The 15,099-nt window shown below is 56.0% G+C and overlaps 1 protein-coding gene across 1 annotated transcript in view; it reads right to left on the bottom strand.

Moving 5' to 3' along the window:
• PDZD4 (PDZ domain containing 4) overlaps positions 1–5,688 on the bottom strand; it is a 29,844-nt gene extending 24,156 nt beyond the window's left edge. The window contains exon 1 of the mRNA XM_077329681.1: positions 5,400–5,688. Coding sequence (XP_077185796.1) covers positions 5,400–5,459 — 60 coding nt within the window. The 5' untranslated portion in view covers positions 5,460–5,688. The remainder of the gene's footprint in view (positions 1–5,399) is intronic.
• Between the last annotated feature and the right edge of the window lie 9,411 nt (positions 5,689–15,099).

The following is a 15,099-nucleotide window of genomic DNA, read 5'->3' on the forward strand; positions in this document are numbered from 1 at the left end:
AGATCTCGATTGGAGATGTGAGATTTTCAAGGTAGTGGTCCAAAGAGGAGTCTTGGAAGATGGTTGAAGGATCTCAAAAATTCTTCTGGGAGGTGAAAGGGGGTGAAAATCAGAAACGATATCGTTAAAGATCTCGATTGTCTATCGCTAAAAAATCTCGATTGGAGACTCGGGATTTTCAAGGCATCGGTCCAAAGAGGAGTCGGTCCAAAGAGGAGTCTTGGAAGACACCTGAGGGATCTCAAAAATTCTTCTGGGAGGTGAACGTGGAAAAATCAGAAAGGATATTGCTCAGAGATCTCAATTGGAGACGTGGGATGTTTCAGGTATAATCGACACTGTGGGATGGTCGGTGAATTCCCTCCAGGCCAGGCTGGATTCTGGAGATTGTTGGGGAGGTGATCACTTGGACATGAAATTGGGGTCACTGTGGGTAGGCAGGTAGTTGTGAGTTCCTGCCTTGTGCAAGGGGGTTGGACTAGATGACCCTGGAAGGTCTGAGACCCTGGCTCAGTGGCAGAACCTCTGCTTGGCAGGCAGAAGGTCCCTGGTTCGATCCCAGGCATCTCCACTTAAAAGGACCAGACAGGAGGGGATGGGAAAGACCTTGGCCTGAGACCCTGGCTTAGCAGCTGAGCCTCTGCTTGGCAGGCAGAAGGCCCCAGGTTCAGTCCCCAGCATTTCCAGTTAGAAGGACCAGGCAGGAGAGGATGGGAGAGACTTTGACCTGAGAACCTGGTTCAGTGACAGAGCCTCTGCTTGGCACGCAGAAGGTCCCAGGTTCAATCCCCGGCATCTCCAGTTAGAAGGACCAGGCAGGAGGGGACAAGAAGGACCTTGACCTGAGGCCCTGGCTCAGTGGAAGAGCCTCTGCTTGGCAGGCAGAAGTCCCAGAGCTGTAACTCTTCTCCTGCAGACACATAGACATAACGCTGGCATTTGCTGGTCACCCCCCAGCATGACCAAGACATGGGAAGGGTCAACAACGCCAAGCAGGTGGAAGCAAAGGCAAACTTTTGAGTCTGCCAATCCATCTACTGGAAACCTGCTGACAAAGGTAGGTCTTGCGAGGCCGGAAGGTGCCGAACACTGAGATTGCAGCATTGTTCTTGACCTGTAGCACCAGGTCTTCTCCAAACCCTCTCACCGTTCAGTTGCTAGTACGTCTATAAAGAAGCTAAGAGAGACTTTGGGTTGCTCACAATGTCCATGTCACAGAGCTATATATGGAGTACGAAGCCAGTGAAAGCCCTTGGTGGCCTGGGACCAGGGACCTTGGTGGCCTGGGACCGTACGATCCCACACCTTCTTGCTCAGGAATTTAGATGACGCCCTCTTGAGCGTCCCACCAATCAGAGGGGCTAGTTTGGCGGGGATGGAAGACAGGGCCTTTTTGGTGGCAGCCCTACCACTACGGAACAACCTCCCCAGGGAGGTGCGCCTAAGCCCCCTTGCTGTTGATCTTCCAGAAGCATTTGCAGATGGTATTTAGGAGGGCTTTTGACTGATTTTTTTTAAGAGCCTCTTGTGGCGCAGAGTGGAAAGGCAGCAATATGCTATCTGAATCTCTGCCCATGAGGCTGGGAGTTCAATCCCAGCAGCCGGCTCAAGGTTGACTCAGCCTTCCATCCTTCCGAGGTCGGTGAAATGAGTACCCAGCTTGCTGGGGGGTAAACGGTAATGACTGGGGAAGGCACTGGCAAACCACCCCGTATTGAGTCTGCCATGAAAACGCTGGAGGGCGTCACCCCAAGGGTCAAGCATGACCCGGTGCTTGCACAGGGGATACCTTTACCTTTACCTTTGACTGATTTTAGTTTGAATTTCTTGGCAATCGTGCTTGGAGTTTTTAAAAATTATGACTTCTTATGACTCTAGTTCCGACTGTGTTTCTCACATTGTTTTATCCCACATCCTAAGCCACCTTGCAAAAGAGACCGACGAACGTTTCAATTATTTAATTAGTTGCTCAATTAATGATGAACATTTATTAGCTGCTTCTCTCCCTCGCGGAACTCGGTTAATTACTTTTAATATAGCCCCTTCCAAAATAAAGCCGCTGAGTTACCACCGAACCAAGCCTTTCGACGATGGGTCTTCACATTCATGTCAAGAATTAGTTCTTCCCCACCCATGAAGAATCCCCATAGATGGAGACAGCCCTGGTGTACAGCCTTGCGAACCAAAGATTTGTAGGAGAGAAGTTCACGGACTTGGCGTCGAAGAACAGCAGACTTGAGTTTCCTGGCCTCAGTGTCCCAGGCTGGCCCGATGTCATCAAATCTTGGACGCTAAAGAGGGTGGGCTTCGGTCACTGTTTGGATGGGAGACCACCAATGAAGTCCAGGGTTGTTACGCAGAGGTAGGCAATGGCAAGACTCTTGCCTTGTTTGTCTCTTGCCTTGACCTGGATGGCTCACCCTAGCCCCATCTCATCAAAGCTCAGAAGCTCAGCAGGGGAGGCCCTGGTTAGAACTTGGGATGGGAAACCATCAATGAAGTCCAGGGAGAACTTTGTTGTTGGACCTCCAGTGTGAGACAGGAACCACTGGTTCTTCTGAAGGCCTCGGCCTCTCTGCCCTGTTGTTGGCTCTCCAGAGGAACTGGTTGGCCACTGTGTGAGACGGGAGGCTGGACTAGATGGACCCTCACTGGTCTGATCCAGCTTGGCTATTCTGATGTTCTTATGAAGGCGTCAGCCTCTATTCCTGGTTGTTGACCCTCCAAAGGAACTGGTTGGCCACTATGTGAGACAGGATGCTGGACTAGATGGACCATCAGTCTAATCCATCAGGGTTCTTCTACTGATCTTCTGAAGGCCTCAGCGTCTTTGTCCTGTTGTTGGCCCTCCGGAGGAAATAGTTGGCCACTGTGTGAGGCAGGATGCTGGACAGGATGGATGCTGGACTAGATGGACCATCGGTCTGATCCAGCAGGGTTCTTCTGATGTTCTTTTGAAGGCCTCAACCTCTCCGCCCTGTGGCTGGCCCTCCAGAGAAAATGAGGATGCTGGTTGAGATGGACCACTGGTCTGATCTAGCAGGGCTCTCCTTGTGTTCTTTTGAAGCACCTCAGGGGATGCACCAAATCTCCTCCCGAGGGCTTGATCATCTACTAGGAATACAAGGACCTGTCCCAGCCTAGCTTTTGAGAATCCTGTCCAAAGGGACGGATCTTCAGAAAAAGGACCACTTTAGAGATTATGCAGGCAAACATCCACTTGGGACTTCAGCAAGGCCCAGTATGGTGTGTGTAGCTGAGGACACCTCTGTCACGCATGCACCATGCTTGGAAGTGCATATGCACAATGCCAAACAGTCTGCAACCAAGAGACCCCCAAGAGCAGGGGTAGTCAAACTACGTCCCTCCAGATGTCCATGGACTACATTTCCCATGAGCCCCTGCCAGCGTTCGCTGGCAGGGGCTCATGGGAATTGTAGTCAATGAACATCTGGAGGGACGCAATTTGACTACCCCTGCCCAAGAGTTTCGGGGTCTAAGCTTTTAAGAGTCAAAGTTTCCTCTGTCAGACAAAACTCATACCCTGCAAGTCCGGGGAGGGTTCTAAGGTGCTCCCGGACTCGAATCCGGCTCCGATGAAGGGAACATTAAATCTCAAAAGCTCATACCCCCCCCCCCAAAATCTGGTGCATTATTAAGGCACTCCTGGAGTTGACTCTCTAACAAAGGGCGCACTGACTCTCCAAAGCGCCTACCCCGAAAATAGTCTCCAAGGTGCTCTTGGGAGCGCATCAAACTGTTCCCATGCAGACAAACCCCTGGATACTCTCTCTGAGTACACTGTGCGCCTTCGAAGAATAATCTGCGAGGCCATCTGAGAACCCGCGCGCGCACTGGCAAGGAGAATCTCGGCGCATGCAAAACCGGCAGAAGTAGATCTTGGCTCTGAGTTAGCCGCGGCCGCGAAAACAGACGTGGGTGTATGTCAAACAATTGTGCATGCAAGGTGAGACCTGATGCATCTTTGGTTCCCCTGCGGAGATACCTGATGCAGAGACGGCTCTGCTCTGCTGATCTAGCCCTCCATCTCAACACAAAGCTTTTGTCTGCCTTCATGCACCAACACAGGATCGACACCCAAGAGGGAGAGCCCACACGGAGGGGGACATCTTTTTAAAAAATCGCACACTTGCTCATTCAACACGGCACGTCCCTCGGCGAACGCCACAAAGAGACACAGGAGAAAGAGAGAGGAAATCGCACGGCCGGTCCCACACAAGCCCAAATTGCTTGTGAAACAGAAACACCGGGAAATAGATCGGTCTCTGCCCAGCCGGATCCGTCCTCTGTATGTGCACCCCGAGACCTTCACAGGTTATATAATATGGGATGTATTGACTACATGCATACCACGTCTGGCATTTGCCCTGCAAACCGGTACAGAGAATGCCATGAGCCGTACACCTTCGGCCCCGATGCCCTCCCTGTCCCTCCGACCTTCCGCCCCGGAGCTTTTCCGCCCCCCCAAGGTTTCGCTTGTGGCAAAACTGCCTTTGTACCTGTGTTGGGGGAATAAGGGGTGGGGGCATGAGAGGAAGGGAGAAAGACCCGGCGACGGCAGAGGTGGACGGGATCTGTCTATCAACGGGGTGGAGAGGAGAGAAGCCTGTTAGGGGGGTGGGGGGCTTCCGACCATGGAGATTTGGAGACAACAAAAAGAGACCCCCCCCCAAAGGAATCCCTGGGCAAAAAGGAGGGGAGACATTAAGGGGTTTGGGGGCGAGAGGGACAGGATGAAGCGGCTGGTGGGGTGGGGGGCAGGAAGGGTGGGGGGGATACCTGTCTGAGATGAAGCTGTCCCACTCCCCCCCCCCGTTTCCTCCCCCCCTTAGCTGCCCTTGCCCCCCCCCTGTCAATTTCGCCCCTTTTTCTTTCTTTCTCCCTTTCCTTTGCAGGCTCTCTCTCTATATATATATATATATGCATATATTTATTTATTTATTGCACTGGCTGCTCCCCACCATTGCTCTGGGAAAGTGGGGAGGGGGAGACCAGTTGCTAAGCAACCTCCCCTCCCCCCTTACCTGTTCCCCTCCCCCCACTGCAGCAGCCTCCCCCGCCCCCCCCAACCCCTCCCATGTCACAGGCTCCCCTCTCCATCTATCCCCCATCTATTCTCCGGAAAGGCACCCCCAAACCCCAAACCCCCCCCACACACCCGTCGCCCCTTCCCCGCCCCGCTCCCGATGCCTTTCATCCTCCCGACTGGGAGCCCCAGAGAGGAGGACCCCTCCCCACCCTCGCCCCCCTCGTCCCCGGGCGACCCCCTGGCCCCCGCCCCACCCCCTCTCCCACCCCAAGGCGGGCTCTGCACCCCCCCCCGCTGCGTCCGGCCATCCCGGGGCGCCCCCCCCCAGCCCCTCCCCAGGCCCGCTCACCTGCAGCATGACCCGGTACTGCTCTTCGGGCTTCTCCACCACACACATGTTACATCCCATGGCGGAGGCCGGGCGGGGGGGCGGGGGGGTCAGGGAGAGGGGCGGGGGGTCGTCCGACAGGTGGGGGGCGCCCGGCTGGCCCTCCCGGCCCCCCACCCCGGCATAGCCCAGGGGCGGGCGGGGAGGGTGGGCTGCCTCTCAACCCCCGGGGGGCATGGCGCGGGCGGCGGGGGTCGGCCGTGGGGGGGGGCGGGGGGGTCCTGCCGGCTGCCGACGGGGCGAGCGCGTCTCCCTGCCTGCCTTGCCCTGCCTTGCCTTGCCCGCCGTCTGCGCTGCCGAGCCGGGTTTGGCGCGGGGAGGGGAGGGGAGGGGGCGGGAGCGAGGGGGAGGGCTTGGGGGAGGGGGCGCCGACAGCCTCCGCCCCCCCGTCGGGAGGCCCTCCCCCTTCTCGCGCCGCCGGGAGGCTTAAGCGCCTTGCAAGGAGGTGTCGCCACCCTCCCGGCGGCCCCGGGAGATCTCCCGCTCTGGCCACTGAGCGCCAGCGGCGGGGAGGGAAAGGCCGCTTTGGAGGGGGCGGCTTTTGAGCATTTTCCCCCGCGCAGATCCCCCCCCCCGTCTCCACTCCCCAAATCCCCAGGGGTTTCCCAACCTGAAGCTGGCAACCCTAGGGGCTTGCTTGCTTGCTTGCTTCCTACGTCGTCCCCCCGCCCCTCTCTCCCGCCCCGATCACGACGCCTGCTGTGGGTTTCTGGAAGGATGGAGCCCTCAGGGGGGCCGGGGTTGGCCACCTTCCCGACCAGGCTTTTCCCTCCGGAAGCGAAATTTCCAAGGGAAGAAGTCATCGGTCCAGCAAGTCAACACAAGGGTTGTGACTCTCATCCCAGGAGGTCTTCGGCTCCTGCCTGGAGGTTGGCAACCGGACCCCCTTCTCCTCTTGCTTAAGGCAGACACGGGGAGGAGGCATTAGGGGTAGAAACGAGTGGTAAGGGTTTCCGATTCAGATTGATGGTTATACGGCTCCAAGCCAGGTATAGAAACACACGCCTGGAATAACACAGTAATTAAGACAAAATATTGCAAACCTCTAAACCAGGCCTCCTCATCCAGGGTCCCGTGAAGCCCTGGGGTTTTAGATGGTGCCCCTTTACTCTGCTGTGGTTGGGCCTCCCTTAGAGTCCTGTGTTCAGTTTTGGGCACCCCAGTCGAAGAGGGATGGAGACCAACTGGAGTGTGTCCAGAGGAGGGCAACAAAGAGGGTGAGGGGTTTGGAGACCAAGACGTAGGAGGAAAGGTTGGGGGAGCTTGGTCTGTTTAGCCTGGAGAGGAGGCGACTGAGAAGGGATCTGAGAACCATCTTCAAGTATTGAAAAGGCTGCCATGTAGAGGATGGAGCAGAATTGTTCTCTCTTGCCCCAGAGGGATGGACCAGAACTAATGGGATGAAATTAATTCAAAAGAAATTCTGTCTGAATATCCGGAAGATGTTCCTGACAGTCAGAGCAGTTCCTCAGTGGAACAGGCTTCCTCAGGAGGTGGTGGGTTCTCCACCTTTGGAGATTTCTAAACAGAGGCTGGAGAGCCATCTGACGGAGAGGCTGATTCTGTGAAGGCTCAAGGGGGTGGCAGGTGACAGTGGATGAGCGAGTGGGTTGTGAGTGTCCTGCATAGTGCAGGGGGTTGGACTAGATGACCCAGGAGGTCCCTTCCAACTCTATGATTCTATGATTCTTGATGACCCTGGAAGGGTGTCCTGAAGGGGTGAGCATTCATTATTTTTAAAATATATATTTTAAATTTGTCATGTCGCCCTGTTCCCCCCCCCAATGGCCAGTGATGGGCCTGAGGGGGTGGGAAGGAGAGGAACCCCATGTAGGCTTGTTCATAGCTCTGCTTCCCAACCCTATTCTGCAGGATCGTGCCACCTCTGAGGTTTCTCAAAGCCTGAAGAATGTTTCTGAATGGTAAAAAAAAAGTTGAGAAAGTCTGCAGGAAGTAGTCATACAAATATGGGATTTAAAATATTAAACAGGACTAGTTTAAAAGCAAAGCTAAATGGCCAAAATTCATAACGCATTTCCAGTTGCTAACATCTGTTGGACATAACTTGTATTTTGCACAATGTTTAGCTAGATTTCTGGAGAAAGATGTCAGAGGGGTATACTGCAGGAGTTAGACCTCACCTGGAGTCCTATGTGAAGTTATGGGGGGCTCACTTCTAAAAGGACGTGGACAAAAGGGGGCAGAGGAGGGCAAAGGAGGATGATCCGGGGCCTGGGGACCAAGCCCTAGGAGGAAAGGTAGGGGGACCTGGGAATGTTCAGCCTGGAGAAGAGGAGAGGGGACAAGATGACTGTCTTTAAGTATCTGAAAAGTTTTCAGAGGAGTTCAAGTGGGTAGCCGTGTTGGTATGAAGAAGCCCAACAAAATTTGAGTCCAGTGGCACCTTAAAGACCAACAAAGATTTATTCAAGGCATAAACTTTTGTGTGCACGCACACTTCCTCGGACGAGGGAATAGCGATCATAAGAGTACAGATATAAGGAGAAAGTAAATCAGTAAGAAATTAAATGGCATCACATCCTAAATATTCAGTATGATAATACTTTGCTAGAAAAGCTAATCAGTCCTTTGGGTTCAATTGTCATTCACAAAAACATTGGGGGAATAAAAATGTCAGGGTTAGTAATTAATGGCAGATATTTTTCCAGAGACTAGTTGTTTGCTCCATCCATCTCCACCCACGCCTCACTTACAGGAGGGCAGGGAAGGGTTCTTGTTAGCAGCACAGTAGAGGACACAGTATAGGACATGGCTTTAATCTACGTGGAGAACAATATTGGCTAGATATCAGGCGGGAAATTTTACAGTCAGAGCAGTTCAGCTGTGGAATGGGCTGCCTAAGAAGGTGGGAAGCTCCCCCTCACTGGTGGTCTTCAAGCAGCGGTTGGACAGATCCTTCTCATGGATGCTGGGGGCTGATCCTGCATTGAGCAGGGGATTGGCCCAGGTGGCCTGGATGGTCTGTTCCCACTCTGGGAGTCTATGATGGATCCCACTAAGGTTGAGGGATGCCAGCCTCCAGGATCCCCTGGAATTCCAGCTCCTCTCCATACTGCAGAGATCAGTTCCCCTGGAGAAAAGGGCTGCTTGGGAGGGGGGACTCTGTGGCCTTGGACCCCACTGAGGGTCAGGGATGCCAGCCTCCAGGTGGGGCCAGGGGATCCCCCGGAATTCCAGCTCCTCTCCAGACTGCAGAGATCAGTTCCCCTGGAGGAAAGGGCTGCTTGGGAGGGGGGACTCTGTGGCCTTGGACCCTACTGAGGGTCAGGGATGCCAGCCTCCAGGTGGGGCCTGGGGATCCCCTGGAATTCCAGCTCCTCTCCAGACTGCAGAGATCAGTTCCCCTGGAGGAAAGGGCTGCTTGGGAGGGGGGACTCTGTGGCCTTGGACCCCACTGAGGGTCAGGGATGCCAGCCTCCAGGTGGGGCCTGGGGATCCCCTGGAATTCCAGCTCCTCTCCAGACTGCAGAGATCAGTTCCCCTGGAGGAAAGGGCTGCTTGGGAGGGGGGACTCTGTGGCCTTGGACCCCACTGAGGGTCAGGGATGCCAGCCTCCAGGTGGGGCCTGGGGATCCCCTGGAATTCCAGCTCCTCTCCAGACTGCAGAGATCAGTTCCCCTGGAGAAAAGGGCTGCTTGGGAGGGGGGCTCTGTGGCCTTGGACCCCACTGAAGGTCAGGGATGCCAGCCACCAGGTGGGGCCTGGGGATCCCCCGGAATTCCAGCTCCTCTCCAGACTGCAGAGCTCAGTTCCCCTGGAGAAAAGGGCTGCTTGGGAGGGGGGACTCTGTGGCCTTGGACCCCACTGAGGGTCAGGGATGCCAGCCTCCAGATGGGGCCTGGGGATCCCCTGGAATTCCAGCTCCTCTCCAGACTGCAGAGCTCAGTTCCCCTGGAGAAAAGGGCTGCTTGGGAGGGGGGACTCTGTGGTCTTGGACCCCACTGAGGGTCAGGGATGCCAGCCTCCAGATGGGGCCTGGGGATCCCCTGGAATTCCAGCTCCTCTCCAGACTGCAGAGCTCAGTTCCCCTGGAGAAAAGGGCTGCTTGGGAGGGGGGACTCTGTGGCCTTGGACCGCATTGAGGTCCCTCCGCTCTCCAAACCACTCTCTCCCCACCTCCCAAGGGAACTCCGTCACCATCCCTGTAGTGTAGACCTCCCAGCCCCGCCTGGCATTTGGCAACCCTGCCTAGAGCTGTCGATGCTCCGGCATCACTTCTCGGCTCTGGGAGCAGCTCAGGAGCCGGGCAGGGATTAGAGGCCGTGAGTGAAGTGAACGAGGGGTCCATTTGTTCTCGCGATGCTTGCCGCGGGGGTCCCTGCGACATGAATGATTCAAGGCAGGGAGGGAGCAAGCAGGGAGGTAAATGGATTCTCTGATTTGTGCTGACAGCCCAAGGTTGATGAACAGCAGGGGGAAGGAGAAGCCGGTACCTGGGAAGTCAGGAGGCTGAGGAAGGTGCAGCTGCTTAGCAGAGATTTCCACCCCCTTTATGTCCTTGGAAGGGTGGGGGGGGCTTTCTGGGCCTCCAAAATGCACCCTCCCCCTGGGAAGATGCTGCTGACAACCTGAACAGCCTGTGCCTGGCAGGGACCCATGAACCTGGAGAGGGCAGCTTGGTGTGAACCTGATGAGACGGAGCCACGGAAGAGCAACGGATGGCGTAGCGAGAGACCGAGAGAGGAGGGGTCACCGGTCCTTTGGAATCCCGCAGGCAACTTTGGGAGTCAGACCCAGGGGGCCACAGAGCCAGTGCTGGAGGGAGGGTTGCCAGCTCAGGATTGAGAAAGACCTGGAGACTTTGGGGATGGAGCTGGGAGTAGGCGGGACCTGGGGCATGGAGGGATTGCAGAGGAGGAGCTGAATACTGGAATGTGGGGAGGAGCTGGAATTCCAGGGCATCCCCAGGCCCCACCTGGAGGCTGGCATCCCTGACCCACAGTGGGGCCCAAGGCCACAGAGTCCCCCCTTCCAAGCACCCCTTTCCTCCAGGGGAACTGATCTCTGCAGTCTGGAGAGGAGCTGGAATTCCAGGGGATCCCCAGGCCTCACCTGGAGGCTGGCATCCCTGACCCTCAGTGGGGTACAAGGCCACAGAGTCCCCCCTCCCAAGCAGCCCTTTCCTCCAGGGGAACTGATCTCTGCAGTCTGGAGAGGAGCTGGAATTCCAGGGGATCCCCAGGCCCCACCTGGAGGCTGGCATCCCTGACCCTCAGTGGGGTCCAAGGCCCCAGAGTCCCCCCTCCCAAGCAGCCCTTTTCTCCAGGGGAACTGATCCCTGCAGTCTGGAGAGGAGCTGGAATTCCAGGGGATCCCCTGGCCCCACCTGGAGGCTGGAATCCCTGACCCTCAGTGGGGCCCAAGGCCACACAGTCCCCCCTCCCAAGCAGCCCTTTCCTCCAGGGGAACTGATCTCTGCAGTCTGGAGAGGAGCTGGAATTCCAAGGGATCCCCAGGCCCCACCTGGAGGCTGGCATCCCTGACCCTCAGTGGGGTCCAAGGCCCCAGAGTCCCCCCTCCCAAGCAGCCCTTTCCTCCAGGGGAACTGATCTCTACAGTCTGGAGAGGAGCTGGAATTCCAAGGGATCCCCAGGCCCCACCTGGAGGCTGGCATCCCTGACCCTCAGTGGGGTCCAAGGCCCCAGAGTCCCCCCTCCCAAGCAGCCCTTTCCTCCAGGGGAACTGATCTCTGCAGTCTGGAGAGGAGCTGGAATTCCAGGGGATCCCCAGGCCCCACCTGGAGGCTGGCATCCCTGACCCTCAGTGGGGTCCAAGGCCACAGAGTCCCCCCTCCCAAGCACCCCTTTCCTCCAGGGGAACTGATCTCTGCAGTCTGGAGAGGAGCTGGGATTCCAGGGGATCCCCAGGCCCCACCTGGAGGCTGGCATCCCTGACCCTCAGTGGGGTCCAAGGCCACAGAGTCCCCCCTCCCAAGCAGCCCTTTCCTCCACTGGAACTGATCTCTGCAGTCTGGAGGGGAGCTGGAATTCCAGGGGATCCCCAGGCCCCACCTGGAGGCTGGCATCCCTGACCCTCAGTGGGGTCCAAGGCCACAGAGTCCCCCCTCCCAAGCAGCCCCTTTCTCCAGGGGAACTGATCTCTGCAGTCTGGAGAGGAGCTGGAATTCCAGGGGATCCCCAGGCCCCACCTGGAGGCTGGCATCCCTGACCCTCCGTGGGGTCCAAGGCCACAGAGTCCCCCTCCCAAGCAGCCCTTTCCTCCAGGGGAACTGATCTCTGCAGTCTGGAGAGGAGCTGGGATTCCAGGGGATCCCCAGGCCCCACCTGGAGGCTGGCATCCCTGACCCTCAGTGGGGTCCAAGGCCACAGAGTCCCCCTCCCAAGCAGCCCTTTCCTCCAGGGGAACTGAGCTCTGCAGTCTGGAGAGGAGCTGGAATTCCAGGGGATCCCCAGGCCCCACCTGGAGGCTGGCATCCCTGACCCTCAGTGGGGTCCAAGGCCACAGAGTCCCCCCTCCCAAGCAGCCTTTTCCTCCAGGGGAACTGATCTCTGCAGTCTGGAGAGGAGCTGGAATTCCAGGGGATCCCCAGGCCCTGCCTGGAGGTTGGCATCCTTCGCTGGAGAATGCGGGGTCAGCTGCAAAAGGTCAGGGAGGGAGGTTCTGCCTTGCTCAAACCATTACTCTTCTTCGTCTCCTGCCAACCCTTCGTTTTCCAGGCTGCCTTTCCCAGTGGACGAATTCCTTTGAATTCTTCTCGCTGGTGCACATCCCAGTAGTGCAGGGAAGCCCTTTGTGTCGGGGCAGCATCCACTGCCAAGGCCACGTTTCAAAGGTCGGTCCGGTCCCCCCCCGGAGCCATGCTGAGGAAAAGCCCCGCTCACTTTCTCCAAAGGCTTGTCAGGCACAAAGCAAGAGGTCTGGAGGCCCCCGGGCACCAAGGGTGGGAGCAGGGAAATGGTGCAGCCAGGGGTAGTCAACCTGTGGTCCTCCAGATGTCCATGGACTACAATTCCCACGAGCCCCTGCCAGCAACGCTGGCAGGGGCTCGTGGGAATTGTAGTCCATGGACATCTGGCGGACCACAGGTTGACTACCGCTGGTTGTAGCTCTGCAAGCACACTCACTTCTCATTGGCTCCCTCTGGGCACCACACACATGTTAACGCATGCGCAGCCGCAGCCTTGCACTGGATAAGGCCAGCAGTCCGTCATGGCTGGTATCGTCTGCTCAGACTGGCAGATCCTCTCCCAGATCTCTAGACCAGTGGTCCCCAACGCCCAGTCCGGGGACCGGGACCGGTCCGTAGATCAGTAAGTACCGGGCTGTGGCTCCTCCTCGTCTTCCTCCCTGGCTGCTGCCTCGGGGGCTGCCCTGCCACTCTGCCGCCGGCTCACCTTTGGTGCTCTCCAGCGGCCGCCATGGCTGGGGCTCCCCCTTGGTGTGGCACTGCGCAGCTGATGCTGGCAGCAGCGCCCCACAGTGGGCACCAGCGGGAAGTCAGGGGCGCTGGCGGGAAAGCAAGTGGAGCAGGGGCTCAGGCGGCGACATCCTTCGGCAAAAGACTCCCCCCCTCTGGTCCTCAGTAAAATTGTCAAGCGTTGACCGGTCCCCGGCGGTAAAAAGGTTGGGGACCTCTGCTCTAGCTCAGCTGTTTCACATCCCCAATTCACTTCTGGATTTACAGAGTTCAGTTTCCCTGGGGAAAGGGCAGCGTCAGAGGATCGGCTTTCAGGCCTGCTGATCCGTCTTCCTTCTGCAAACTCTACCCTCCCTCGGTTCCTTTCCCAAGTCTCAAGACTGGAGTTGGCAACTGGAACATTCACCATTCCGGGCGGCTGTAAAGTTGGCGGCAAAGAACAGTGTCCAACTGCCCCCTGCAGGTCATGCCTAGTATTACAGGACTCTTGGGATCTGCTCCGGCGTTTTCCTCTCTTTACCACTAAGGCCCAGAGAGCAGCTACAGAGTCCCCCAGGCACAGCTTCAGCTCCCTTGGCTGCCGCCCACAGGTATTAGGGTAGCTGTGGCATTTCGATTGCAGGAAGCGACAGGATGCCCACTGAACTTGCTCTCGATTTATAGGTTCTGAATAAGCTGCTTTGGGTTTTGTATACTTCTTTGTGCACAGGGTTTTGTATACCTTTGGAGGGTGCCTTCATGCTCCTGGGTGCCTGGAGCCAGCTTGGTGTAGCACTTAGGAGTGCAGACTTCTAACCTGGTGAGCTGGGTTTGATTCCCCGCTCCCCCACATGCAGCCAGCTGGGTGACCTTGGACTCACCACGGCACTGATCAAACTGTTCTGACCGAGCAGGAATATCAGGGCTCTCTCAGCCTCACCCACCCCACAGGGTGTCTGTTGTGGGAGAGGAAAGGGAAGGTGATTGGAAGTCGCTTTGAGACTCCTTCGGGTAGAGAAAAGCGGCATATAAGAACCAACTCTTCTTCTTCAGTGATATCAGGGCTCTTTCAGCCTCACCCACCCCACAGGGTGTCTGTTGTGGGGAGAGGAAAGGGAAGGTGATTGGAAGCCCCTTTGAGACTCCTTCGGGTAGAGAAAAGCGGCATATAAGAACCAACCCTCCTCCTCCTCCTCCTCCTCCTTCTTCTTCAGTAATCTCAGGGCTCTCTCAGCCTCCCCTCCCTCACAGGGTGTCTGTTGTGGGGAGAGGAAAGGGAAGGCGACTGTAAGCCGCTTTGAGACTCCTTCAGGTAGAGGAAAGCAGCATATAAGAACCAACTTGTCGTCTTCTTCAGTAATCTCAGGGCTCTCTCAGCCTCCCCTCCCTCACAGGGTGTCTGTTGCAGGGAGAGGAAAGAGAAGGGGATTATAAGCCGCTTTGAGACTCCTTTGGGTAGAGAAAAGCAGCATATAAGAACCAACTCTTCTTCTTCTCTACAATTCGGGGTTTGGGTAGAGTTCTTTGGTTCAGTTCTGCTCTATTCCTGGACTGCGTCATTGTCCTAATGAAGAGCTTAAATCATTCCCAGTGTCCTTCTGAACCTATGGATTTAACACCTGGAATAAATCTTTGCCAGCTTGAAAGGTACCCCTGGATTCAAACTTTGTTGTGATGCGTTGTTTAAAATGTCCATCGTCGTTCCCTGAATGCTGCTTTCCACGACCTCATTTCTTTTACCCAGGAGACTTCGAGTTCTGCCTGAATTTACTGGTCACGTGTAACTATGATGCAACTGAAGAAGACCAACAACGAAACTAGCGATTACCAAGGATGCTAGTTGCAGGTTGTGTTTGTTGATTGTTATTAAAGATATATTGAAGACAAGAAACTTTATTCTTCTTGCTGGGCTTAATGTTGACCTCCGGTTGAAATATATGAATTCTTTGGACACTTACAGGGTTTAGCGAACCACAGGGTTCGTCTCTTGTTTGTGCTTTTCCTCACGTCAGCGGAGGTGGCTCATAGCTCTGTTGTTCTTCATGCACACTACAGATCTTGCACATTCTAACAGGTTGTGGGCCGGCACATTCAGGTGCTTTCTTTTGTACCTTGGCAACCAAGATTTGACCCTGGAAGCTGCATCTTCCCTGGTATATGTTTGCGTGTAGTTTCTTCTTCACTGTGTCCATGTGCCAATTAAATAAAGCAGGTCCAGATGGTTAATTATTATTATTTATTAATGGGCGAAGTTTTTTTAGACTTTTGGGGGAATTAGAGGGG

Source organism: Paroedura picta, chromosome 3 (assembly GCF_049243985.1).
Source record: "Paroedura picta isolate Pp20150507F chromosome 3, Ppicta_v3.0, whole genome shotgun sequence".
NCBI classification, from domain to species: Eukaryota; Metazoa; Chordata; class Lepidosauria; order Squamata; family Gekkonidae; genus Paroedura; species Paroedura picta.